Source organism: Miniopterus natalensis, chromosome 17 (genome assembly GCF_054644295.1).
Source record: "Miniopterus natalensis isolate mMinNat1 chromosome 17, mMinNat1.hap1, whole genome shotgun sequence".
Lineage (NCBI taxonomy): Eukaryota > Metazoa > Chordata > Mammalia > Chiroptera > Miniopteridae > Miniopterus > Miniopterus natalensis.
Genome location: NC_142097.1, coordinates 9,729,694 through 9,755,250, shown reverse-complemented (window position 1 = coordinate 9,755,250; position 25,557 = coordinate 9,729,694). Strand labels below are relative to the sequence as shown.

General features: G+C 51.1%; 1 protein-coding gene and 1 non-coding gene across 3 annotated transcripts; one reads left to right on the top strand and one right to left on the bottom strand.

Moving 5' to 3' along the window:
- Nucleotides 1-3,954: 3,954 nt before the first annotated feature.
- Nucleotides 3,955-24,026, bottom strand: LOC107544535 (arachidonate epidermal lipoxygenase 3). Of its 2 annotated transcripts, none has more exons than XM_016222439.2 (15): nucleotides 23,880-24,026; nucleotides 23,061-23,265; nucleotides 21,908-21,989; nucleotides 21,272-21,391; nucleotides 20,809-20,934; nucleotides 18,127-18,230; nucleotides 17,468-17,640; nucleotides 16,590-16,733; nucleotides 16,297-16,500; nucleotides 16,118-16,204; nucleotides 15,400-15,569; nucleotides 14,694-14,815; nucleotides 10,560-10,660; nucleotides 9,803-9,973; nucleotides 3,955-4,134 (listed from the first exon to the last, which is right to left on the bottom strand). In XM_016222439.2, exons 1-15 carry the CDS (start codon nucleotides 24,024-24,026, stop codon nucleotides 3,955-3,957), a joined length of 2,136 nt encoding a protein of 711 aa, XP_016077925.2. The 2 variants fall into 2 exon arrangements, with proteins under 2 accessions (XP_016077925.2, XP_087682649.1); XM_087826523.1 differs by having other exon boundaries at nucleotides 20,809-20,931.
- A 1,184-nt stretch (nucleotides 24,027-25,210) lies between these two features.
- Nucleotides 25,211-25,283, top strand: TRNAK-UUU (transfer RNA lysine (anticodon UUU)). The gene has a single exon. It is a non-coding gene; the product is annotated as a tRNA-Lys (tRNA).
- Nucleotides 25,284-25,557: the final 274 nt, after the last annotated feature.

Here is a 25,557-nt window from a genome sequence, read left to right as displayed (position 1 = left end):
CAGGCCCACCCTCTTAGCTACCCCATGACTCTTGGGGAATGCTAGAAGCCTGACGAGGCAAATTTGCATCTTAAGATGCAAATTCCTTGCAACCTCTCCCAACCTCCTGCCTTCTAGCCACTCCCTTCCCCTGGAGACTGTGTCCCCAGGGAGCTGCAGCGGCTCGGTGAGGAGCAGGGTGGGGTGGAGTGGGAACTGAAGCTCGGGGGCCTGGGAAACTGCACCTCCAGGCTCCTCTAGGACACAGGATCCTGGGGCAGAGGAGAGAGGCCCAGCCTTAACCTTCTGATCTGGTGGGAAAATCTCTCTTGGGGCGTGGGGAGGAAGCAGGGACTGGAAGGTAGGGTAGGGGGAGATCGTGGGCAAACAGGGGAGGGAACTGCTGGTGTAGAAGAGTTTGGTTGTCACCACAAATGATAAGGATCTACCTCCATCCCCAAAGGCTGCCTCCTCCCCCCCCAGCCACTCCCTCTCTCCCAGCAAAGCAGGAGTGGTGATGCTGAAGCCTGGAGCAGGAACCAGTTTGCTGAGTGAAACAGGGATGGAAGTAGGGGTGGAGGGGATGTGAATGTGGTGGGGACGTGGACAGGATTAGGCAGGACATCGACGGGGCACTCCCCAGTTACGACCAAAACGTGGACGCGGATGTGGGTGCGTGACTCTGGGTAGGTGTTCACTGGGCTGAAGAACTGGTTCTCCTGGACCAGGGGTGGCCCCAGAGAGCCGAAGAGGCCCCTGGGAAGGATGTGAGATTGCACGGCTGGCTCCAAATTGGCCACCCACACAGGAAGCCAAGTCTTCATTGCTGGGGCAACCCCCTCCCCGCCCGGTCACTGCCTTGCCCCACCCCAAGCCCTGAGAGCCAGGGAGCAACCCTTGGAGCCCCACATCCCTAGGACACAGAGGAAAAAATCAGATCGGGTCACTCCTCTACTTGAAAGTCACCAGAGTTTAAAGTGGTGTTGCCCGTAGAATCGAGACCAAGGACTCACTGTAGACTGCAGGACTACGCATGGCCCAGCTTCTGTCCATCCCTCAGTCACCTTATTCCAGCCCCCCTGGCTTTCTCCCCCATTCCTCAAGCACATGCCCTTCAGGGACCTTGCACTTGGCCTGCCCTGGTCTGTATCGCCTTTCCCCTAAGCTGTCCCAAGTGTTCTGTTCTTCCCATCCAGATTTCAGTTCAACTGCCTCTGCTCAGTGGCCTTCCCTGACCACCAGCCCTAATGTTTCCCCTGCCCCCAGCCCGTGGTCACTCTAACACACCACCTGGTTTTATGTCCTGACTGCACTACAACCATCTGAAAGGACTTATTTGCTTGTGTGATTATTTATGTGTTTGCTGTCTGTTTCCCTGTAAGCCAGTGGAAGTAGGGATGATAGAAGGGGGTTTACAGCTGCTTCCCCAATGTCTCAAACAGTGTCTAGGGAGATGGAGCCACAAGGCAGGCAGATCCTAGAAGGCCAACGCTGGAGGGACTTTCCAAGTCTTCTTGTCCATCCCATTTGTCTAACATATTTAGGCCACTGAGGCTGAAGAACTTGTTCAAGGCCAGCTGGGGAAAGAGGGCTGGTGTGTTTCCCACTATACCAGTCACCTTCCAGACTGACCAAAAAGTTTAGAAGGGTCCAGAGCACAAGCTGGAGGAAGCCTCCTATCTGACAGAGCTTGAGCTTTGCATGAGCCCCTTCCCCACGTCCTGTCCCCAGAGGTGCCCAGAGCCTGGGCAGAATCCTACGTGCAGCTGGGTGTGTCTCCTCAATAAATTTCCCTCCAAGCTGGCTTTCTGGAAAATCAGATTCCAGTGATGCCCCTGGTCCCTCCCTCTCTGGCTCAGAGGCATTTTTAGGATGGACACGGCTCCACATTCTAACTTTGGTGCAGGCCAAAGAGTGTTTGTCCTCTTGGAGGGACAAGCTGTCTGAGCCCTCTCTGATATCCCCCAGCATATCCTGTGCCTGCAGTTCAAAGTCAAAGCCCAGGTTTAAAGTGTGGACATATCCAGCCTCTGCCACAGTCTTCCTGGCCACAAAGGGACGCCTCTGGGTATTTCTTATCCTTCTGATTTTATTCTAGAATGGACAAAATCTGGTGATATTGACCAAATTCTTAGGTTGAAAACTGCAGGTGAGATATCCCCAAACATACTTCTTCATGCACAATGGCATAGGGATCAGCATCTCCCAGGATCTCGGGTACAAGAAGTGAAAATCTGACCTTTGCCATAGCCAAAGATGCACACACACACCCCTACCCCCTCACTGCCCCCGCCCCCCGCACTATGACTCTGGCCAGAGAGACACCATAAGCAGGTTTGATGAGGCACAGAATTTGACCCAAGAAGCAGAGTAGATAAAGGGGGCAGGATATGAGGTCTAGGGAAGTAGGAAACACGGTGTTGAGTGGCTGTGGTGCAAGATACAAATCTCTATTTTTAAGGGCAACAGGGCTGGAAAGGAGAACACCAGACTCCCCAGATTACCATCTGTTTCAGTCAGGATGGGCTAGATTATGCTTCAACAACAAACAATCCTGAAATCTGAATGACTTAACCCAACAAAAGTTTATTTCTCTCTCAGAATTATGTCCAACTCAGGCCAGCAGGGGATTCTGCTCTAGTCTTTTAGAGACAGAAGCTGATGGAAGTGCCATCTCAACATGTGCTTCTAGAACAGCGGAGGCAGAGAGAAGCAAACTCGGGAGGCTCATGCCAGTAATTAAATGCTCCAACCTGCATCACTTCTGCTCACAGCTCATTGGCCAAAACTCATCCATGACTCCACCACCCAAAGAGCTAAAAGTTGAGTCTTCCATGAGCCCAGAAGAGGAACCGGATCTCGGTGGCAACACTCACAACTCCCACACCCAGGAGCTGGATTCTCAGGCTTTGCAAAATACCTTTTTCCTACCAGCCCCTTGAGTGTGGATATTCCTTCACTTCCTGACAGATGACACGCTCTGGGAGGTGAAGGCAGGAATGTAGGGCCTGGCTAGGTGGTGGGTTGAACTGGAGGTTCCCTGTCTCTGGAACAGATGATCCGGGGACTCAAAACTGCTCCATCTTCCTCCAATCCCCAGGTGCCCCACCCACCTATATACATATACCAAAACAAAAATGAAACGGGAGCCAAATATGTTGGTTTTTATTGAACTCACTGGGCACAAGGACAAAAAAAGGAGGGGGGATAGCACACAAGAGCTGGGGAGGGGCTCCGTACACACCCAGGCTGCTGAGCCTGGCCCTGAGAGAACTACAGCTAGAGGTCCAGGCAAGCTGGGCTCTAATTCTTCTTTTTTTAAAAAATCCTCACCCCAAGGCTGGGGATCGAGCCTACAAGCCAGAATCAAACCCAGGACCCTTCAGTCTGAAATTCTAACCACTGACCCAAACTGGCTAGGGCTAGACTCTAATTCTCTCCCTCCCCTTGAAGATGCTGGGGTGAGAGGGGTCCATGTGGCAAGTCTGGGCATCCATTCTTTCTTGCCCAGTTACCAGATTCTTCCAGAGGAGGAAGTTGGATTTGTTGGTCCCAGACTTGGAGGAAAGTGGAAACAAAGAGGCAAGGTAGGAGAAAGTTTTGGGATGGCGGGAGACTGGGAAGGAGAGATTAAGAGTCCCAAGCCTAGGTATTCCAATGGGAGGAGGTAGATTTTGACAGGGGAGGGAAGTAGGAGGCTCCCCAAAGTAGGGCAAGGGGGGATGGGGTTGCTTCCTTTTGGAGGGTCTGTTGTGCATTTGTCATAACCAGCAGCTTCTCACCCTGGATAAGGCAGTTTTGGTCTCTCAGCTCAAGGTCCAGTTCATATGATGCTAGAGCCATCTTAGGTGGAAAAGGTGTCCACCTGCAGAGAAGTTTCAGGCTGATGGAGAGCAGGGAGGGCGACTGGAGGGCCAGGAGAAGACGGCCCTCCTCATGCTTGGGCCTTTCTTCCAGGGTGGTAGGTGGAGGGGATTAAATGGAGACACTGTTCTCGATGAGGGGAGGGTCCAGGTAGGTGTAGGGCAAGGCCAGGCCCTGGTTCCGCTCCCGGATTTCCTGCGAGATCTGGGCCAGGCGGCTTTGGAAGGTGGCGATGCTCTGCCTTGGGCCCTCCTCAGTGAAGTGCTCATCTGGGTAGGTGCCCAGGGCCCTCTGGGAGAAAATCAGGTGCGGGGTCAGGGTGATGTTCAGGGCAGGATAGAGAATAATAGTCAAGGACCATATTTGCCAACAAATACAGTCAGGGTTGTTTCTAAGGGCATGAACCAGGCACAGCTTCTGTAAACGCAAGACCTTCAAACCACAGCCCCAAACCACCACTCCCCACAACCGAAACTACAACCGCAACCGCAACCGCAACCGCAACCGCAACCGCAACGGGCACAGAGCTGCCAGACACCCACAGCTGAGTGTGGGGCCAGAATGAGACCTGGGAGCCAGCCAGCCTAAAATTAGTACTCCCTCTGCTGGTAACCTGGTAAAGTAGTGCTATTACCCTGACTCAGTTTCTGCCTCTGAAAATGGATGGATTGGACTAGAAAATCTTTTATGATCCCTTTCAGTGCCTGGGCCACTGTTCTGTGAACTAAAAGAGCGCAACTCAACTGAAAACAAAGCAAACACGCTCCAGCAAATAGGTCCTATTTATACACCTATTACCTCACAGTTGAACAAAATTCAACCCCTGAAAACAACCAGGTCTGAGGTATCTTCCCAATCACCAAGATCATGAAACTTTTGCCAACACAGTCATATCACCATACACTGGCACGCTGCAGAGCGTGGCCAACCTCAATCAGGAATTATTGCGATGGCCCGGCCGGGCGTGGCTCAGCGGTTGAGCGTTGACCTAGGATCCAGGCGATCAGGGTTCGATTCCCTGTCAGGGCACCTGCCAGGGGTTGCGGGCTGCAGCCGATCAATGACTCTCTCATCATTGATGTTTCTACCTCTCTCTCCCTCTCATTTCCTGTCTCTGAAATCAATAAAGATATATTAAAAAAAAAAAAAGAAATATTGCAATGAACTTCGTTTAGTGCCATCCTGTGGCAGTACAGGGCTGCCCCTCTCCATGACCACACCACCCAACTAATTCACCATCATAGTTCATGGGGCTGGCCTCCTAAGCAGTTCACCACCCCCCTCCAATATAACCTTTGTACAATATAACTGTTGCCAATAATACTGATGTTTAAGAATTGCTTGTCTTTTATTGCACTGGTGAACCTTCCAGAACAGTGCTAAGTAACAGCAGTAACAGTGGGCATTGTTTTCTTGTCTCTGACTTTAATGAGGAGACCTCTATTGTTATACCATAAGGACAGTGTTTTGTTTTCTGAAATATACTTTTTATCAGAACTGCATAAGGGAGTTTCATTTCACACTGAGTTTTTATTAGTAAAAGTTACCAAATTAGTAAACACTTACCAAGTGCTTTTTCGGTCAAGATTGAGATGATTATATGGAATGTTTCTTTCTTGATGTAACAAATTATATCATTAGATTTCATAAGGTTGAACCAACCTTTCATTTCTAGAATAAACTAGACTTTGTCATGGTGTATTATTGTTTTACTATGTACTATTGGCCTTCATTGGCTGGTGATATATTTTTAAGATTGTTGTAGCTAAGTGGAACAAGTTTATAATTTTATTTTCTTAATTACAACTAACATGTTGCAAGCACTTTATATGGACTATCACAATGGCACAACAATCCTGTAAGGCAGGTACTCATATCATCCTCACTTTACAGGTAAAGAAACTGAGGCTTGGGGGCGAGGGGAGATGAAGGAGGGTACAGGGGGGTAAATGGTGATGGAAGGAGACTTGGCTTGGGGTGGTGAACACATAATACAGTGTACAGATAATGTGTTGTGTAATTGAGCACCTGAAACCTGTATAATTTCGTTAACCAGTGTCACCCCAATAAATTCAATAAAAAGGAAAAAAAGAAAAGGAGGCTTGGAGATGCCCAGTTACATAGCCGGCGTCACATAGGTGGGAAGTGTAGATCTGGGACAGGAACCCTCTACCTGGGACCCACCTCTTTTCTTCTTCTTTTTTTAAAAAATATGTCTTTATTGATTTCAGAGAGAGGAAAGGAGAGGGAGAGAGAGATAGAAACATCCATGATGAGAGAGTCATGGATCGGCTGCCTCCTGCATGTCCCCGACTGGGGATGGAGCCCGCAGCCCGGGCATGTGCCCTGACCGGGAATCAAATCCCGATCCCCTGGGTCCTGGACCGATGTTCAACTGCTGAGCCACACCCAGCTGGGCTCTTTTTTTTTTTTAAGAATAGTTTATTGATTTTTTTTTTTTTTTTTTTTAGAGAGAGAGGAAGGGAGAGGGAGAAACATCGATGTGAGAGAGAAGCATCAGTTGGCTGCCCCCTGCACGCCCCCTCCCAGGGATGGAGCCCAACAGTGGGCATGTGCCCTGCGGGGAATCAAACCAGCAACCTTTCGGTTCACGGGATGACGCCCAACCACCTGAGCCACACCGGCCAGGGCCCACCGCTCGTCTTAACAGCACTGCCTTTGCCAGGTGTTGGCATCAGGGTTCCCAGTAAAACGGAACCCAGTAAAATGATTTTGGGAACTTTCACCTTTTTCTATGCTTTCAAGCAGTTTGAAGAACTTAGGAATTACTTATTCCTTGAAGGTTTAGTAGGATCTCCCTTTGCAAGGATAGAGATAAAATCTTTTAAAATCTTTTTCATTTATGTACGGTTTTCTGGTGTTAAGTTTTGTTTATGTTTTCCTAGAAAATTGTTTCTTTCATCTAGATTTCCACATTGTTTGCCTAAAACTGTAAGTAGAATTTTCTTCTAATTTCTTCAGTCTCCTCTGTATTTCTGGCTGCATGCCTTTCCCATTCTTAATGTTGTACAATTATGTTCTCTCTTTTTTGTCTTGATTAGAATTGTCTCTGCTTTCTTTTATTGGTCTTTTCAGAGAATCAGTTTTATGTCTTAGTTACCAAATTGACATCTAATTTCTAAAAGTATAGTTTCACTGTTTAAAAAGCAGAACAGAAGTATGAAAGCTTGGGTTCAAAGCATTTTACTAGCTGTGTGACCTTCAACAAATTGCTTAGTGTCCCTAAACCTCAGCTTTCTCGCCTGTAAAATGGAGCTAGCTGCCATTTCCTGAATACTAGGTACTGTTTTCCACATGTTAAATATAGCTACTTACTTATTTTGTATATTGAAATAGTGGACATCTGGTGTCTGATTTAATTACTAAGATATGATAGCCCCTCAAGAAGTGATAGCTGCTGTTATTGTGGTGGTGGTTGTAATTGTCCAGGTTAAACTTCCCACTGTCTCATGCGGAGGGAATTCTTCACCTTCAGCCTCTTACCTACTCATCCCTCTCCACGGTGATATTGTGATTTATAAGAAATGTGCATTTTGCCTGCCGCAGTGGCTCAGTTGGCTGAGCATCAATCATCCCATGAATCCAAAGGTTACCAGTTAGACTCCTGGTCGAGGGGGCGTGCAGGAGGCAGCTGATCCGTGTTTCTCTCTGGCATCGACGTTTCTCCCTTTCCCTTTCTCTATCTCTCTCAAATCAATTATTATATATATATATATATATATATTTTTTTTTTTTTTTTTTTTTTAAAAGGAATATATGTTTGCTCTTCCTCCCATTCCTGGCTCAGAACTCCTAAAACCCTTATAATTTCATTATAGTGTTACAGGTATCTTTTGTTATTCAAAATAAGCTCCTTTCAACCACACCTGAATTTATGTTAATGAGGTGACTTCTGGAAAGCCCTGCTGATGGAAGCTGGTTGCCATGGGAATCAACCATTCGATTAGAGAGTTGCAACTTTTAGTTGCACCCCTGAACCTCTGGGGAGGGGGGAGAGGCTGGAGGTTAAATGAATCCCTAATGGCTAATAATTTAACCAATCATTCCTATGTAATAAAGCCTTCACCAAAATTCCTAAAATGCATATTTGGAGAGCTTCCAGGCTGGTGAAGTGTGGAGATGCTGGGGGGTGGCATACCCTTACCAGAGAGCATTAAAGCGCTGCACCCCTCCCCACACACCTTGCCCTGTGCATTTCTTCCATCTGGTAGCTACTGAGTTGTACCCTCTTATAATAAACCAGTAATCTTGTAAACTGTTTTCCTGAGTTCTGTGAGCTGTTCCAGCAAATAACCAAACCTGAGGAGGGGGTTTGATTGATAGCTGGTTAGTTGGAAACACAGCTGACAACCTGGACTTTTGACTGGCAATTAATGTCTGAAGGAGGGAGGGCAGGAGCAAACTTGTGGGACTGAGCCCTTAGCCTATGGGATCTGACAGTATCTCCAGGTAGTGTCAGAATTGAGCTAAATTATAAGATACCTAGCAGTATCTGAGAATTGCTTAATGTGGGAACAACCCCCATGCATTTGGTGGTCAGGAGTATTGAATAAGAGTATTGAGAGTAGGAAGAGAGTATTCTGTGAGGAGATGGAAAACAGGGAGTTTTTCCATTATAACAACAGAATGGTTGTCTCAGAATCCTCAGGAGATGGGACCAGAAAGGATCAGGATCCAGGGATGAGTTTCTGGCATTCCCAGGTTATAAGATAGTAAGTTAAAACTTGTTAAGGAGATAAAATACACCAAATGGAGTCAAGCATGAGAAATGAGGATATTCTCGTAATGTCAGAGAACTTGTGAACAAGACCAGGAGGACAGAGGCATGACTGATAACCCACTGTGTAAATGGAGATGATGGTAACTGGTGATTAGAGGGCTGCTCCCCTAAGTAAGGCCTAGCCTAAGTTAGAACCTCTTCCCTGTCCTTCCTGCCTCCAAAATAGCCCTTCCCACCCATCTACACAGCCACAGAAGCACTCTTGCTAAAACACACATTTAGCCATGTCACCCCAGGCTTAAATCTCTACAGTGTCTCCCCATTGTCTTCTGAATGAATACTGTGCCCACACTGTATCTTTTGTGATCCTCGAGACACACCAATGGACTCTTGCCTTCACTTCACTTCATTTTACTTGGTCTCATCCTTCCCTCTGCCTAGAAATTAACCCTGCCCCTCCTTTGTCTGACAAACTCCTACTTGCCTCACGTGTTTCAGCTTAGATGTCACTTCCTCCAAGAAGCCTCCCGGGGTTTGCCCAGACTCAGTCAGGTTCCACAGAGCCCTGTCCTCACCTCTACCATTAGACGATAGTAAGCTCGTGAGGACAGGGTTCATATCTGCCCATCAGTGTCTGGCACATTGAGGTGCTCAAGAAGTACATGTTCAAATGGAGGAATTAGTACCTAAATAATTTCTACAACACTGTGGTACCCTTTTTAGTTTATCTGTGTATCTCTTCAGCTAGACAGTAGGATTCTTGGAGGCAGGAAGGTCTCACACGACTTTACATGCCTGGTGCCCAGCACTGTGTTGACACATGGGAGGTATCCAAAAAATATGTGTTGAATGTTTAGATGAATGGATGAGTGGTTGATGGATGAATGGCTGAGGGATGGAAAAATAAATGGTTGGATGGATGGATGGATGGATGGATGGATGGATGGATGGATGGATGAATGGGATGGGTGGATGGATTGGTAAACTGATGAATTGGATGGACGTTGTATCCCAACCACTAACTGATATTTGCTTCAATGAATGTCTCTTGAGATCAACTGTCATTTCCTGAAGAAACTAAAGAACGCAAGGCAGTTCAGCAGTGGACATAAATACCAGCAGTCACTCCCAAAGTCCTCCCAGAACAGCTACCATCACCTCCACTGCCCAGGCCCTGCAAACCCCTACCCACCCCCCCACAACACCCCACACACTGACCTGGTCCTTGGGCTCTTGGCTGACCAACCAGAAGAGAAGAAGGTTGTTACAGGTGATGTTCACCTCTGGGAGTGTCTCTAGATAACTCTTCAGGGTGGTTGTCCCCTTGGTCTGGGGTGGGGGCTGCCTCATGGATGATGGGGCATTGGGCATCCAGGCCCCAAAGTCATGCTGTGGAGACCCCCGCCCCAGTGAGCCAACTGGCCAGAGGGAGAGGACCAGCTCCTTTATCATCATCCCTGATCCTGCCCCCTCCCATCCCAGGTCTTGCAGTTGGGAAATGAAGGGATTGTGGAAAGGGAAGAGAGGGAGAGGTATAGAACAGAAAGTTCCAGAAGTGGGGCAGGAGCCTGCCTCACCCCTTGTTACTCCTGCCCAATGTCCCAGGACCGGGTGGAGTGAATCACCAAGGAACAAAGAGGACCCTAGAAATGGGCCTGGAGCTGACATGCCAAACACAGCAACCTGATACTCCACTTAGTTGCATCCTAACCATGACAGGAGTCCATAAGTTCTACTCCCTGTGCAACACCAACTCAAGTCAACGTTACACCCTTGGACCCAGCTCCACCCCAGTCATCATCCAACACCAGTCCTTCACTCCACCCGGTCACCGCTCCAACCCCATTCCTAATGATAAACCCACCCCAAACCTGATCCACCCATGCTCTCATGCGGAACTCTGGCCTCACGTGCATTGCTGAGCCTAACCTTTCCTGGCCCGACTGCCCCCCAGGCCTGCCCCCTGCAGCCTCACCTGCCCACTGTTGACAGCAGCGTGCTGGGCCGAACAGTTGAAGATGATTGCTGTGAGGAACTTCACCAGCTCTTGTGGGGTGCGCAGCCGGCATGGGAAGCCTGGGTGTGGGAGGAAGGGAAGAGTGTGTGGAGGGGACTGGATTGCTAGCGGCAGCTCAGGGCTGGGGCTCAGCACAGGGGCAGAGCGAGGCAGTGAGGGCTGAACATTTGGCCACCACTGTCTTTAAGCTAAGATTAGGCTTAAATCGGGCTGAGGTAAAGGATGGTCATCGCCACGGTTTGTGGTCTCTGAAAGGGGTCAGGATAGGAGCTGGGTGCTGAGGTCAGACCAGAAAATGCCCAGCCGGCAGAGCTCACAGCAGGGAGACAGGTTCAAGGCAACCGCCAAGGCACTTGTCTGCAGCCCATATTAGCATTTAATCATCTAATTCCCCAGATTCGTCCAAGCAAGCACTCAGTAGCACGTCATCTGCTACTGGGCTTAGTCGAAGGGCCAGGTGACCAGAATGCGCTACTCAAGCTCGCAGTGGTGGAAGCAGAAGGAAGCTCCAAGGCCAGGGCTTGGCTCTTTGAAGAGAGGCCAGGCAAGCAAGGCACTGGGCTCGCGTGGTTGGGGAAAGAGAAGGGCCCTCCCTGAGTGAGTGGGTAAGCTCTGAATGGAAAAAAGATGACAGAGGAAGCATTTTAGCCCTTGGCCCTCTCCTCTCTGTGCTTCACTGGTCTCATCCAAGTCCACGGTTTAACCACCTCCCACGGGCTGACAACTCCTAAGTTCACACCTCTGGCTGGCTCTCCCTGGCCCCTGAACTCTAGACTCCGCAGGGTCTACAAGGCATCTCAAACTTGCCATCTGTAAAACCCAATGTCTGACCCCCTACCCCACACGCTCCCCAAAGCTGCCCTCCCACCGTCGTTCCATTTGGATACTCTTTGTCCTGAGCACTCACTCTTCTTTTTACCTTACACACGCATATCAGCAAACTTCCAGAAGCCAATTTTGTCTCATCACCTTGTCAGCACCACCACCCGCTATCCATCACCTCACTCCTGGGCGAATCTGACTGCTTCCACCATTACCCCTGACGGCTGGAGTCAGTGATCCTTTAGAATCATAAATTCAGTTATGTCACTACTTGCTAAAACCCTCTGCGGGCCTCCCTCCTCACTTACTCCCATGGTCCTCGCTGATCTGGCTCTGGCTTGTTCTCTGACTCCAGTTCCTCCCAGACTTTTCTTCTTCTCACTTACTCTGCCCCAGCCACGCAGGCCTTCCTTATATTCCCCAAACCGCCCAGCACGTCTCCACCTCAGGGCCTTGCACTCCCACCTCGGCCTGCACGCTCTTACCCCAGCGGTCCACAGAACCAGCTCTCACTTCCTCACATCCCTACTCAAACATCACCTCCTCAGGGAGGCCTTCCCTGACCACCTATCTGAAACTATCCCCCCACCACGACACACTAGTGATTCCTGATGCTGTTTAGTACTTCTCAGCATTCATAACCACCTAACAGTCCTGTGTGTTATCTGTCCCCCCCATGAAGGCTGGGATTTTTGTCTATCAGATTCACTGCTGAACCCCAGCATCTAGAAAATACTTAATACATATTAAGAGCCCAGTAATGACTGGTTGAATGAAGTGAATACATGAGAGGGTAAGAAACCAGAGTGGAAAGGAATGGGGCATAAGCAAGGTGAAGGGTCAGGGAGGCTGCCTATTGGGGTGAGGCTGCAGCAGTGTGCCAGTCCAGCTGGTTTCTGGGCACTGTTTCAGAGGATTACCAGGGCGGCGCCCCGCAGGCTTGGCAGGCAAGCATTAAGAGGCTGGGAGGGGCGGGGCTGGTTGAGAAGCAGCTGCCACAATGCAGGAATAGTAGGAGAACTGGGACTAGGGTGGTGACAATGGGAAATGATGGAGACAGTAGGGTTAGCTACCCAACTGGATTTAAGGGATGAGAAAGACAGTAGGGAAACATGAGTCAGAGACGGCTCCAAGGTTTGGAGTCAGGATGACTGGAAAGAGGCTGATGCAACAGAGCAGACAGGGAGGTTTGGAGGAAGGACTGGGTATCTGCCTGGGACTGTGTGGGAATTTTCTGGATGTTCTGTTTATGGTTAATATTCTAACCTTGAGGGCTGAAAATAAAAAAAGTAAAGCAGTCAGATTATCTACGGGAATTTTTCTGTAGCTCATATTGTTATTTTCCCCCTCTTGAAATATGGAACAAAAGGCATACTGATGGAGGCTAATGAATGAGTGTTTTAACTTAAAACATATGAATGTAGAATAAGTTTGTACTGGTCAGGAGAGCTGTTTGTCAGTGTAAACAATGTTCTGATGTATTAAATCAGAGTCAAGTTAAATAAAGGGAGAGAGGAGAGTTGAGCCAACAGTAATTATATCCCCTCTGGTCTTAAATAGGAATCAGACAACCCCAAAGAGAACCCTACCATCAGGAAGAGGGGCCACCAGAACCTGGACTGCCATGATTAACAGTACACTTGCAAAGCTCGAGAGGGGTCACCCTATAATAGATCCAAAAGCAATCTGGCTGTCACTACCTTTACTCAGAAATCACTCTAGGAATCACTAATAGTGAGACAACCTGACATGTGCCTTCCAAGATGATGCAATGCAGAGACCACAGCATCACCTGAGAAATATTCTTGCCAAAAATATTTAATGTTTAGACATTGCTTCCTTTATATATCACAGGGGATAGAGGAACAAGATGAATGGCATCATGAGGAAACAATTGGACAAATTCAGAAGGTGAGACATTCTGCAGAACTAGTTCTGGCTTTTCAGTAGTCTTTGTCTGATGCCACGTGATTTAAGAAGGAGGGGAGGCCGGCCGGCAAGGCTCAGTGGTTGAGCATCGATCTATGATCCAAGAGATCACAGTTCGATGCCCAGTCAGGGCACATGCCTGGGTTGTGGGCTCGATCCCCAGTAGGGGGCGTGCAGGAGGCAGCCAATCAATGACTCTCTCATCATTGATGTTTCTATCTCTCTCTCTCCCTCTTCCCTCCTCTCTCCGAAATCAATAAAGACATTTTAAAAATATTGTTTTAAAAAAAGCCTCGGCGCCTGTCCTGGTGGCTCAGATGGTTGGAGCATCATCCCGTACACCAAAAGGTGGCAGGTTCAATTCCCGGTCAGAGCACATACCTAGACATTGGAAGGTGGACATTTGTGCCACTTAGAGCTTTTCCGTTTCTTCCACTACACCCAGATATAGAAGCCTCCTGTACAGTTCCCAATGCCTGACGTACAAACCATAATACAGTGGCATCAGGGAAACAGATTTTGAAGAGTAGCAATGGGGTATATAACCCGAGTGAGGCCAGAAACCCTTTGGAATGACTTATAATTTTCATGTTTGGGTCTCAAGAGTGACAATAACACAGCCAACAAGAAAAGTCCTTCAGGAAATGGGGAGTGGAGAATTTCCAAGCCTGAAATCAGTTACAGAGGAGAAACAGGAGACAAGGTCATTCTGTGAGGGAGGGGTAGGGAGAGGAGACAGATCTAGAATAAGCCAACAGTTGGGATGCGGAGATGTCAGGGACCTGGGAAGAAGTGGGAGGTTCAGAAGGACATATTCTCCCTAGACCAAAGGGAAGACTCTAAGGAAGGGATGGTGACACTGAGGTTAAACAGAGGTCTACAAAGGGGTTGGTGGATCTCAGAGGCCTCTCAGGCAGTGTCAAAAGAGAGGGGACTGTTAGGGTTAGGTGACTGAAGTAAATAAGGAGGAATCAGGCAGCAGCAGGACCAACTCACTCTTTGAAGTCAGAGGAAGTGAGAGAGGTTGATGGCTGGAGGGGCCACTTGGCAGCACAGTCATGAGAGAGCATGAGAGAGGGTTCCAGAATCTTGTTTGAGACCAAAGATGGCTCCTACTGCATGATGAGACATATCCATACAACTCAGCAAACAGAAGTGAAAGGATGGGCTCAGGCTCATGTAAAGGTCTAGAAGGGACCAGGGGGTGCAGGGTAGAAGTTGAAAGCAAGGGCATTGCAGACCTTAGGAGTTGCTGATCAATACATAGTAACTGATTAATGGTGGGGCCAGGGGGAGCATTGGGACATTGGGAGCCTGTGGTTGGGGGATGTGAAGGGATACCTGAGCTTTTCCGGCCCAGGAACGCATGAGCAAAAATCTCGCCAACCCAGGCCTGCAGCTCCGAATCCTGCTGCACAGACGCATCACTGGGATAATAGTAGCCCACGATTTCTGAGACAAAGCTGCAGAAAAAAGATACCCAGGCCATGGCAGTGACCTTGGGCTCAGGCCTGGCCAGAAAACCAAGGTCCAGTGCTGCTCAGGCGGGGAGAACCAGCTGGTCAGAGTCCACTGAGAGTCCATGGGGGTTCAGTGGAGACCCCCAGATGCAGTTGAAACCTGAGTGCCCAAGCGTCCCTCAAGTCTCACCCCCCACTCCTGAGTCACAGGTGCTCTGGGCCTCCTTCCTGCACAAGGTGCTGGGGGAGGGTACACAGAGGAGAACCAGACTCATGCTGCATCTGTCCCCAAGAGACAGAAGACCTGCCTACACCTAGCTGTTTCACCTTCTTTGGACACCCTGTCCTTCCCGTCCTCCGTGGTGTTCACACACAGACCAACCTCTCCCCAGCCCAAAGCTATCTGCCATTTCATAGGGGACCCCAACCCTAACCCTCACCCTTGGGAGTACCCCGTGCTTGAGCCTGAGAACACCTGGACCTCTCAGGCCAAGCGCCCTAGCCTGCATGAACATAGAGATCCACACTGCCCCCGGACCAAGAGGCCCTCCAGGGGCCAGATTGGCTTCAGGGTCCCAGTCCCACACCTCTCAATGGCGGCCCAGATCTTCAGACCGTCGTCTCTGTAATGGTAGTTGGGGATAGCCAAAACCCCGCGGGCCCGCAGGCTGTCCGGAAAGCAGAAATTGGTGTAGGTGAAGTGGGCCAGACCGGTGCTCATGAGGTAGAGGAGGCCTTGCCTTCCAATGGAGGTGACCTAAGGACACACCTCAGCTCAGCTCCCAGGCGCTTCCAACCCCCACCCCAGTGCCTGGGGACCAGACATGGCTAGTGACCCAGCAGAGGGGATTTTTTAGTTAATCAAGCAATCCAAGACCACGGATCCTGCATCAAAAACACCAATAGAGGCCCGACATCCACTGCACAGGTTGTGGCCCTACTATGTGCATAGTAGATAACCCTTAGGTATTTGGTAACTAAAAGAATGAACTGATTTTAGAGAGGCAGGGAGGCGAGAGCAGGGCTCGGCACAGGGTCAGCGAGGGGTTGTGCTTAGGCTGGGGGTACCCTACCCACCTCAAGGAGCATTTGGAACTTGGCAGGAGGGAGTGGGGTTCGCGGGTGGGACGGGCAGGCGGAGAGAGGTTTGTGGGCGGGGCAAAGTAGGAGACTGGGGAGGAGGGGCGGGTCTTGTGGGAAGGGGACGGAAGGAGATTGGTGGCCCGATACGGCTTGTAGGCGGGGCAGAGTATCCTCGGGAGAGGGGCTCCGGAGACGCGGCGAGCCGGGGCCAGGAGGCCGCACCTGGTCCACCAGGCCCTCAGGGTTGAGCAGCGTGGCGCGGGCGATGGTGTTCACCTGCAGCGTGTACCGAGTGTGGGGAAGCAGGAGCTGCGAACCGGGCGAGGTCCCGGGAGCCGAAGGTCAGGGGAGGAGGCCGCTCTGGCCCCGCCCCTCTGGCCCCGACCCGGGGTCCCACCGACCTTGTAGACGGGATGGCAGAGTGGCAGCTGGCGCAGCGTGGCCATGGCGAAGGCCTCGCACAGCAGATGCGTGCACAAGAAGTGCGTGTTGTTCTCGTGCACCAGGAACTCAGAGTTGCGCACCCACGTCTTGGCCAGCAGCCAGTCCCAGTCGGAGTCAGTGGGCAGAAAGATGGGGCTCTCGGGCCCGGGGATCTGGCTGAGCTGCGTCCGAGAACAATAAAGGGGTGGGACTCCACGCTGCTTGTGTGCCCTTTGAGGCCCCACCCCCAAAAGCCCTGCCCCGGGCTCACCTGGATGGCCAGGGGCATTAGCGCCCCCTGGGGGTTGAGCCACAGCAGGCAGAGCGGGGCGGCGGCGTACTGCGGGCGCCCGTTGAGGCAGTGGACCGGCGCCTCCGCGAGGACCCAGTAGTCGGCCAGGAAGATGTTCCCCCTCTGCGGGAGCGCAAGGAGCCTCAGGGTGCCCTTCCCGCCCTCGCGCCGCTCTTCCCCCTGTTCTCTGCCCACCCCCACCTCAGCTCTGGCCTCAATGGTCAGTGTTGGGCACTCCGCCCTTCCCAGAATGTCCGCAATGCGGTCCAGCAGAGTCTGTCCTTATGCGACCTCTCACCTGGCTTCCCAGCTTGGACAAGCCAGCATCCTCTCCCCTTCTCCCCGCACCTGGTCCTCTCTACCCTCGACACAGATGACCTCAGAGTACCCAAGAAAAGCAAAGTCACCAAGCACATTTCCAGCTTTCCAGAGGATACCTGAAGACTTGGCTGCTTCAGAGAGAGTGGATCACCCTCCTCCCCCACCCTCCAAGCCCCTAGTTCTCCGTGAATGTTCCTGCTGTTCCTAACAGCACTGCCTCTGGCCTGTCCTGAAAGAGCCTTCTATGGGCCTCAGCACTTAGGATCTTGGAGGCCCAGAACAGAGGCAGGGGCTCTTCCAAACTGTCCTGTTCATTCATACCACTTCCAGTGAGCCCTGAACATTCATACCTCTTCACCAGACCCTGTCAGGCCTCAAGCCATCTCCAGTCCCATCTGGTCCTCACGCACATCTAATCTACTTAAAAGGTGCAGAGCCAGGGCTACCCAGATGATGCCTACAGGCTAGATGCAGCCCTGGCCGTCTCATCCTTACCCTTCACACCCATCCTTTGTCCATAGTGGCAACTCACCCACCTCTAGCTCTGTCTGCAGGCAGGTGCCAGGTCCCAGCAAGGAGGCCACCATGTCATTGGTGACAGGCAGCTTGCTGGGCAAGCTGGAGAGGCAATGGAGCATGACAGGATTGACGCCATTCAGGTACTGGTACCCGAAGAAGTGGTCCTCACGCCAGTGCTCTGTGACATACTCTAGGGGGCGAGAGGGGAAGGAACTGGTTGGTCTGGAAACTACTTCCCCAGAGCTTGCTCTTGCCCAGCCCCTTGGTTTAGGATTTCCTCACAGCAACCCTATGAAGTAGGTATAATTATATCTTCATTTAACACTGGGCACCGAGAGCCAAAGAGATGGAGTGAGTTGCTCAGTTGAGTGGCATAACAGGACTTTGAACCTAAGTCTGGCCCCAAAGCCCAGAAGTCTTGGTGGTGGGGGTAGAGGAAGAGAGGCGAGTGCTCCTGATCAGGATCGGGACTCCCTAAGTGACTCTTGACCCTCTCCCAGGCAAGCAAAGGGTCTCTCCATCCGCACTCTCACATCCTTGTCTTCTCCCAGAGGAAGGGGAGACGAGTGGGTTACTGAGCCACCTGTGAAACCACAAGCCCTCCCACTGGAATCCCCAGTCTCTGAGAGTGCTGGAGGAGGGCACCTTCCCAGGATGGGCAGGCAGTTCTGCACACCTGAAGTGAAGGTCTTGTGGCACCAGAAGATATTCCGGAGGTCATCCAACCTCTTCCAGGAGCCCTTTCGGTCCACCAGCCCTCGAAGTTTCATGCCCAAGGATCTGAGGGGAAGGAGAAGTAAAGGGGGGATCTGGGGCTGCAAGGGACACTGTGTCCCCAGCCTAGAGGTCTGGAGGGAACTGACAAGGTCAACGTCCAGAGCAGAGGTGCCTAACAATCCTCATGGAAGAAAAGTCTAGTGGCCAGTTAAAACTTTGTAAAGGTGACTCCACATGTGTATGCAAAGGTGACACACATGGCCATGTGGTGCAGACAAGTCATCTTCATTGGTGTTTTGGCCTGCTTTCTGCAAGCTCCCATCTCATCATAGACATTCGACAGGCACCCCTTTCCCTACAGGACAAAGCCCCAGCTACTAAGGCTGGCTAGGAAGCTCCCCATTAGCCACTTTCTATCAACCTTTCCAGCTTTTTCTCCTACCCTGTGCACACTAGAGAAAGCCAACCACAGCCTTCTTGCTAAACGCAACCAAAGATCTATTTTGCACAGTGGACTGGGATGGTAGGGTTGGCAACCTGAGGGAATGCACTTTCCACTTTGTGGATGTCTGTACTGTTTGAGTTTTTTACAATGAGCATGTGTTATTTTATTATCGGAGGGTGGGGGGAAAGTGATTGAAATGAAGTCTGTTTTCCCCCCTGTCCAGGGCTGTCATCAATCCGTGCCTCCTCTAGAAAGCCATCTCCTACATCTCCACCTAGTATCAAATCTATCTGTTCTTCTGTGTGCATCTTAGATGCAGCTTCTTTTATGAAGCACGCCTGATTGTCGCCCAACACACTCTTTTCTGTATCTTTCCTAAAACGCTCATCACTCCCTTCACTACCTTGTAAATACAATGTACTCACTCATATCATCTCCCATTATACTTTGGGCTCTTAGGGCTGTGACTTGGCTCTGTATGCCCTGACATACCCAGTTCATAATAATCACTCACTAACTGGGCCAAGTCAAACAGACGGAAATGCCGCAGAGATCAGGCAAGTTTGTGGCAATTGGTCAATAAGGTAGGCTGTGTAAGGGTGCTGATGTGCCATGAAGAGTGTGGGCAACTGGAGACAACAGGGGGCCAGGGGCATTAGTGACCTGACAAGCCCAGGGACAACTTCCTGTGTTCTCAAAAGCCACTCGCTCCTCCTTCCACATGCACTTGCCGAGTGCTTGCCCAGCCAGGGCCCAGGAGATGGGAAAAACTGTGTGGGATGAGGCAATAAAGGAGAAAGAAAAGGCCTTTTCCCAACGGCCTGCCACAAACATTTTTCATAACACCTTGCAGTAGCCCCAAACTAAAGCCCAACTACTGTCCCCCTCCCATGAGTAGCTGCACAGCTGCCACCTGCCAGCTCCCTCTTCCCCCTGGCCCTTCTCTGAGCCCATGCCAGCGGTCCTGGTGGTCTCCTGGGCCCTCCCCTGCCTAGACCCACATATCCATTTGGGGAGCAACTCAGGTGCCTCTACCTTCCCAGATGCTCCTCTGGTCCCTCAGCCCTGCCAGGACCTCTCAGTGGGCCTTTGTCCTGAAGCCCAAGCCACCTGTGGCTGCCGGCCTGCTCCAGTCTGCACAGGCATTCTGGAGCACCCCACCTTTGCATCCCCTTCCACTGTTCCTTCTCCAAAGAATCATTCTGGCTCAGAGGCCCAAGCATGAGGAGCCAGCTTATGGTTCTGACCTCCTCTGTGCCTCCTAATGCAGCCACTGCACAGATGGCCCGGTGAGCCTCTCACTCCTGCCAAATCTACCCGGGTTTGCCCAGGACCTACCCACTCTCCCCTCACCCCTCCTTCTCTCCCTGGCTCAAAGCCGGCTTCAATCCCACCTGCCACCCCAGGAGCTACCTCCTGCCCACCCATCCCCAGACCTCTGCTCCTCTAGACACCAGAGTGTCCACTGTACACTCCCCAGCCATGTCACACTTAGAGCTTCAGCCATTGCCTTGAGCTGCTAATGACCCCTTCGATTGCTAATTAACTGTTACAGCCTCCCTAGTGATACTGATTCCTTCAGGCCAAGATTATATCCTAACAATACTAGCATCTATTGAGGCATTATTTTGTGCTGGGTGTTACTTCTTTAAATTCTCTCCCAAACCTATAAGGAAGGTACGAATATTATTGTCATTTTCTAAATGAGGAAACATTTAGAGGCTAAGTGAAAATCAAGGTCACACAGCTAGAAAGGATTGGTCCTGGGAATTGAAGCTGACTGCGTTGGTCTGGCCACCTCCTTAAAGCTTAAGAGCCAGGACTCTGTTCTACTCACATGGTCCCAGCAGTGCCTGGAAAACATGCTGTGCACAATAAATTGAATTGGTTTAAGGAGTGGAAAAAGAATGGACCTCTAAGGAGCAAAGGAGGCAATGAGGAGATAAAGAATGGAGGAGTCTAAGAAGACAGAGGGGAGGTGGAGAGAGACAGAGAGGAGATCCTGAGAGGCAGAGAGAGACGAGACTGGGAGCCACAGAGTGGGGAGACTGGGAGACAAAGAGAGGGAAGACGGGGGGGGGGGGGGGGGGGGGGGGCAGGGAGAAAGGGAAGCGAGGCAGAGATGTGGGTGCGCATCAAAGGGGCAGAGGCAGTTGGGAGAGTGAGCCAAGGGTGCAGAGAGGGCAGTTGCCTCACACAGGGAGGGCATTGAAGATCAGCGAGGTCGTCTTGGTGGCCGAGTATCTAATATTGGGCTCCATGTGCAGCAGGGACGGGATGTCAATTTTCATGGGGAAGCCGGGCAGGTACCGATTCCCACTGCTAGGGGGTAGGACGGGGTGGGGGCAGAAGAACAGAGAACAGTTAGAAAGCCCTGCAGCTCACTTCCCTAATTCCTCCCCTCTCTCTTCCCCCAGACTTCCTAGGCCTCCCCTCACTCTGGGCTCCTCCCCTGTCCTCTCCCATCAGGCCTGAAACCCCTTCCTCCTCTCTGCCAGATCCCTAGGTCATCCCTGCCTACTCTGCTCTTGACACTTGAATTAAATTGCCCTTATCGTAGTTCCCAACTTTTCTTTCCAGGCTGCCTGGGTTCCATCCTCTCAGTGGACCCTTCGCTTCACACCCCTCCAACTTCTTCCCAAGCTGGGCCCTCCCTCACCTGTCGTCCTGATCTGCGCGCCGTGTCGTCCTGGTCAAGGCAAACTTGTTGTCTGACTCCATCTGCTCAAAGGTGCTGACATCCACGATACCGGGGAAGCCAGGGGCATAGACTTTCCAACTTCCAGGGAAAAGAGGTTAGAGGTGGTGAGTCAAACTTAGGCTACACAGAAACTTTAGCTTTTAAAGACATGTCTTGAAATTAAAACTCCCCAAAAAACTCCCACTTCCTGGGTAGGTGACAAAGAATTGGAATTTTCTCCCAAAGCGTTGGGCTTCAGATCAAGGTAATAGTTGAGGGTGACATGAATGTCCAGGCTGATTTATAGTCAGGTTTGTATTGATATTAAAATTATGGCCAGTTTGGGGATGAGGCTGAGGATAGGCTGAGATTTGTCAATACTAGGGTCACATCAAGGGCAGCTGGGGCTGAGTGTGGATTCATTGATGGTATTGGGACAATTATTGGTACTGGTGTTCTGGGTCTGGACTCAAGGTCAATATTAGGTTGAGGTTAGGTTTCAATAATGGTTCTGATTGGGCCCCAAGGTTGAAATTGATGTCAGAATTAGTAACTGTGATTAAATCTTAGGTCAGAATAAAGATGGAGAAAGAAGTGAAATTAGGTCACCCTCACCGGTAGCATTCCTGTCGGGCCTGGAGCTCCCGTTTCCTGTGGTCCAGAAGGAGGGGAAGGGAATCTTGACAAATAGTTCTCGCTGTGGGGAATGAAAATTACTCATCATTTAAGTCTTTTTTCAAACAAAACTTTCTCCAGCAAAGCTTGCCTGAACCCCCTAACCCTTGCATCCAATCCCTCAGTAATATGGATACCCCATGTTCTTTGTACGTTCATCAGTAGAAGGAATTCAGGACAACATCACCCCCAAACTATAACAGTCTTTCTTATTGTTTGCATGGTTGTCTCCTTCTGAAGACTATAAACTCTTTCTGGGCAGAAGTCACATTGTATTTATTTTTTATATTCCCAGCATCTAACATGGTGCCTAGCACAGTGCACATAGCATGCACGTGATAAATGAGATGAATGTATAAATTTTGTAAAGTGATGGGTGGATTGCTATGATGATAGATGGGGTTCAGAGTGCAGTCTATGAAGAACTCACTATGGGCCAAGGGGTAATGTACACTCACTTTACCTTGGCCTAGAATAGTATCTCTCATCCCTAAGACTCATCTCAGACTACGGACTAGCCCTAGTTTTTCCAGATCAGACAGCTCAGGAGATATGAGGGTCCAGAAGCTGAAGGAGCCAGAGCCCAACATTCTTGAAAAGCCACCCAAATTCAAGAAGAAATCCTAACAGCACCTCACAGGGACTTCATTCACACTGGAAAAGCCAGTAGTAGTGGACAGGGCCTTTTCAGCTAAATTCTCTCAACATTCAGGGCTTCTCCACCTATTGAAATCCGATTACTCAGCTTGCAGGTTAGCTCCTTTCTGGGCTCCAGAGGAATTCACTTTGGGGAAGTACAGAGGGAGTCAGCGGAAAGCAAATTGCCATCTGTGTGTGTCTGTGTCTAGGTGGTGTGAGTGTACATTAGTGTGTCTAGTCTCTGTGTGTCCTCAGAGGGGTAAATACTGTCCAGGAAGCTCCTGTATTTCAGGGCTTTAGAGGCTCACTTTTCCCAGAAAGCACCTACTTAGGAGCTCTGAACTTGTTACACTAACCCCAACCCTGTTCCCTACACCATGGACTCTGGGAGACCCCACCCCTAATCCCAACAGATGCCTTCTACAGCACAGGCCAGCCCCTGCCTCTGGCCCACCTGTTCCTGGTCGCAGCTCTATAGTGCAGAAGCCCACAATCCACTGATAGCAGGGGAAGTGGGAAAGGGTACCACTGGGGGCAGTGACACAGATGTGGCTGCAGTACCAAGGATCCTTATGGAAAAGAGCATAGCGCTCCTTGTGTAGACGCAGCAGCAAGAGCTCACCCAGCTCTGCCGAGCAGCGCACCTTGTACTTCTGCACCTGAAGGGACCAAGAGAGGAAGCAGGTGAGAGGCAAGGAACACCAGAGCTGGCCTTGCACCTTACAAGGTGCGTCTGTGCCTACCCCTCCTCTGGCATACACGCTTGAGCTGCCAATAACCTATGTGATGCCTTTGTATGGATTAAAATAAAGCACCCCTTCACCAGGCAGAAGCAACCACAGCTACCACAGGCAGAGTAGGTTCTGGATTTCACTAGCCCCCTTGGCAGCCAACTTCTCCCCAAGACCTACCAGCAAACAATCCTGGGGTCTGGTAGAGACAGGTGGATACCCTCCAGAGTAGAAGAAACCCAGACTCTGGGAGTTGAAGCGACTTGCCCAAAGCCCACCTTCAGTTATGAGAGAAGGAGCCAGGAAGCCAGGGAATTCTTCTGAACCCCCCCTGCGCAGAACTCCTTCACAGCCCTGTCTGGATAGGGTTTATCAGCCCCAGGAAAGACAGGAACCAGACAGAATAGGGATGGTGAGGAGTCGGAGCCAGCATCCTGAGTTCTCCGGGATCTGATGAGCCCTGAGGGAAGACCGTCCCCCCCTTCAGGACCCTGAGGGCCCTGCCCCTCGGTGGTGCTCCTCCCCCTCCCCTCTGTACTCACCGATCCAGGGGTAAAGTCCCTGCCCACGCGATCCAGCAGCTGCTTGGGGCTTTCACCATTCGTGCCCACCAGAGTGACAGAGATGCTGTCCAGTGTGCCCGCCCCCAGGTAGGCACCAGTGGTCACACACACGCGGTACACGGCCATGGTGGGGGGGAAGGAGGGATGCCTCCCGAAAGGGTGGGCCCGCAGCAGCCGGCCTGGAGGTGAGCGGCAGGTGGGCTGGGCTGGACTGCCGTGATGTTGAGCCGCTGGATGGGGGGCCGGGGGGCCGAGCAGACCTCTGAGGGAAGGCTCAACTCCCTCTGAGATGATTTCTCTGTCCTGAAGCTCCTCGCCTCTGCCCTTGCTCACTGACGGCTCCCTCTCCCCGCCCACACTTGCGTCCTAATAGTTGTTTGCTTGCCTCTGGCACAGCCGGTCCCTCTGACTCGCAGGACAGGGCTCACCCAGATGGGTATCAGGAGCCCGAGCCTCAGTGGGAAGGGAGGGACCAAACGCTGAGGAAGAGACAGGTGACGCCCGTATGGTTGGGACATTGCCCTCCTCCTGGTCAGGGACCCTATAGGTGCTCTGGGGCCTTTGTCCGCCGGCCACTGACACCCCCCCCCCCCCCGCCAAGACCCTTTCCTCCTCTCTCTGGGCCACAACTGGGCACAAAGCACCCACATTCCTACGTGTGAATTATCCGCGTGAATCACTATACAGGAGTGAGACACACTCAGTCATAAATCACACGTGACTAGAGAGACACGCAGTGCATGAGGGTCAGAAACGACTCTCCTGTCATCCCACACACCGCACCACCGGCCCACGCCCGGCCCTCTGTGTCTCCTGTCTTTGGCACGCCAGATCTCAATCTCTCTCTCCCTCGGAATGGAGCCCGTCAGGGTACCAAAGTGGGCTCCCAGCCCACGGTATCTGAGAGCCATTCTTTCTGCCCCGGGCACGCCCTCGACCTTCGGGCTGCTGGGCGGGAGCGGGGGTGCCGGGGTGCCTAAGATTTAGGTCGTCCATACCAGGGAGAAACCTCCCCCGAGGATCGCAGCCCGCAGCCCGCAGCCCGCAGCCCGCAGCGGCCCCGCGCGGCCAGTCCCGGCACCGCACTACCCCAGCCTCCGCGGCGCTCCAGCCCGAACTAACCAAACAGCGGAAACTACTCGAGAAAGGCCGGGTGGGAAGCGCGATCAGCAGTCGCCCGCTGCTCCAGCTTCCTTCGGGTCTGTGCCGGAACCTCTGGGCACTTGCATACGATTCCCCGCCGGTTTTGCAGGCGTGAAGTTTTACAAGTAAAATACTCTTAAGCGTAGCAGAGCCACCCAACCAGAAGAGCCCGGATAGCTCAGTCGGTAGAGCATCAGACTTTTAATCTGAGGGTCCAGGGTTCAAGTCCCTGTTCGGGCGTTAGTTTTTTCCCTACCTAAACAGCAGTCTTCACTTTTAAGTACAATTAATATTTGTATTCCTTCAAACAAAACAAAGGAAAAGAATAACGAAAATACTATTAGTTTCAAAAGGAAGTGGTACTAAATGATTCAGGGTTTCAGTGTTCAGAAGGTAGAACGAACAACGGGAAGGAAAGTAGAGATGTTTGAGAACAGAATATGTATATGAGTCATATACGCTAATTTAAATTTTCTAGTAGCCACATTAAAAATAATAAAAAGTTTCATCAAGC

Bases quoted from the DNA above. Each gene is read 5' to 3' on its own strand.
- LOC107544535 (XM_016222439.2), bottom strand. From the start codon at position 24,026: ATGGCCGTGTACCGCGTGTGTGTGACCACTGGTGCCTACCTGGGGGCG. The intron at 21,392-21,907 runs GTGAGGGTGACC...TTTCCCTGGAAG, and splicing joins GCCCGACAGGAATGCTACCG to TTGGAAAGTCTATGCCCCTG. The intron at 18,231-20,808 runs GTGAGGCAACTG...CCTTCCCCTCAG, and splicing joins ATCTTCAATGCCCTCCCTGT to ATCCTTGGGCATGAAACTTC.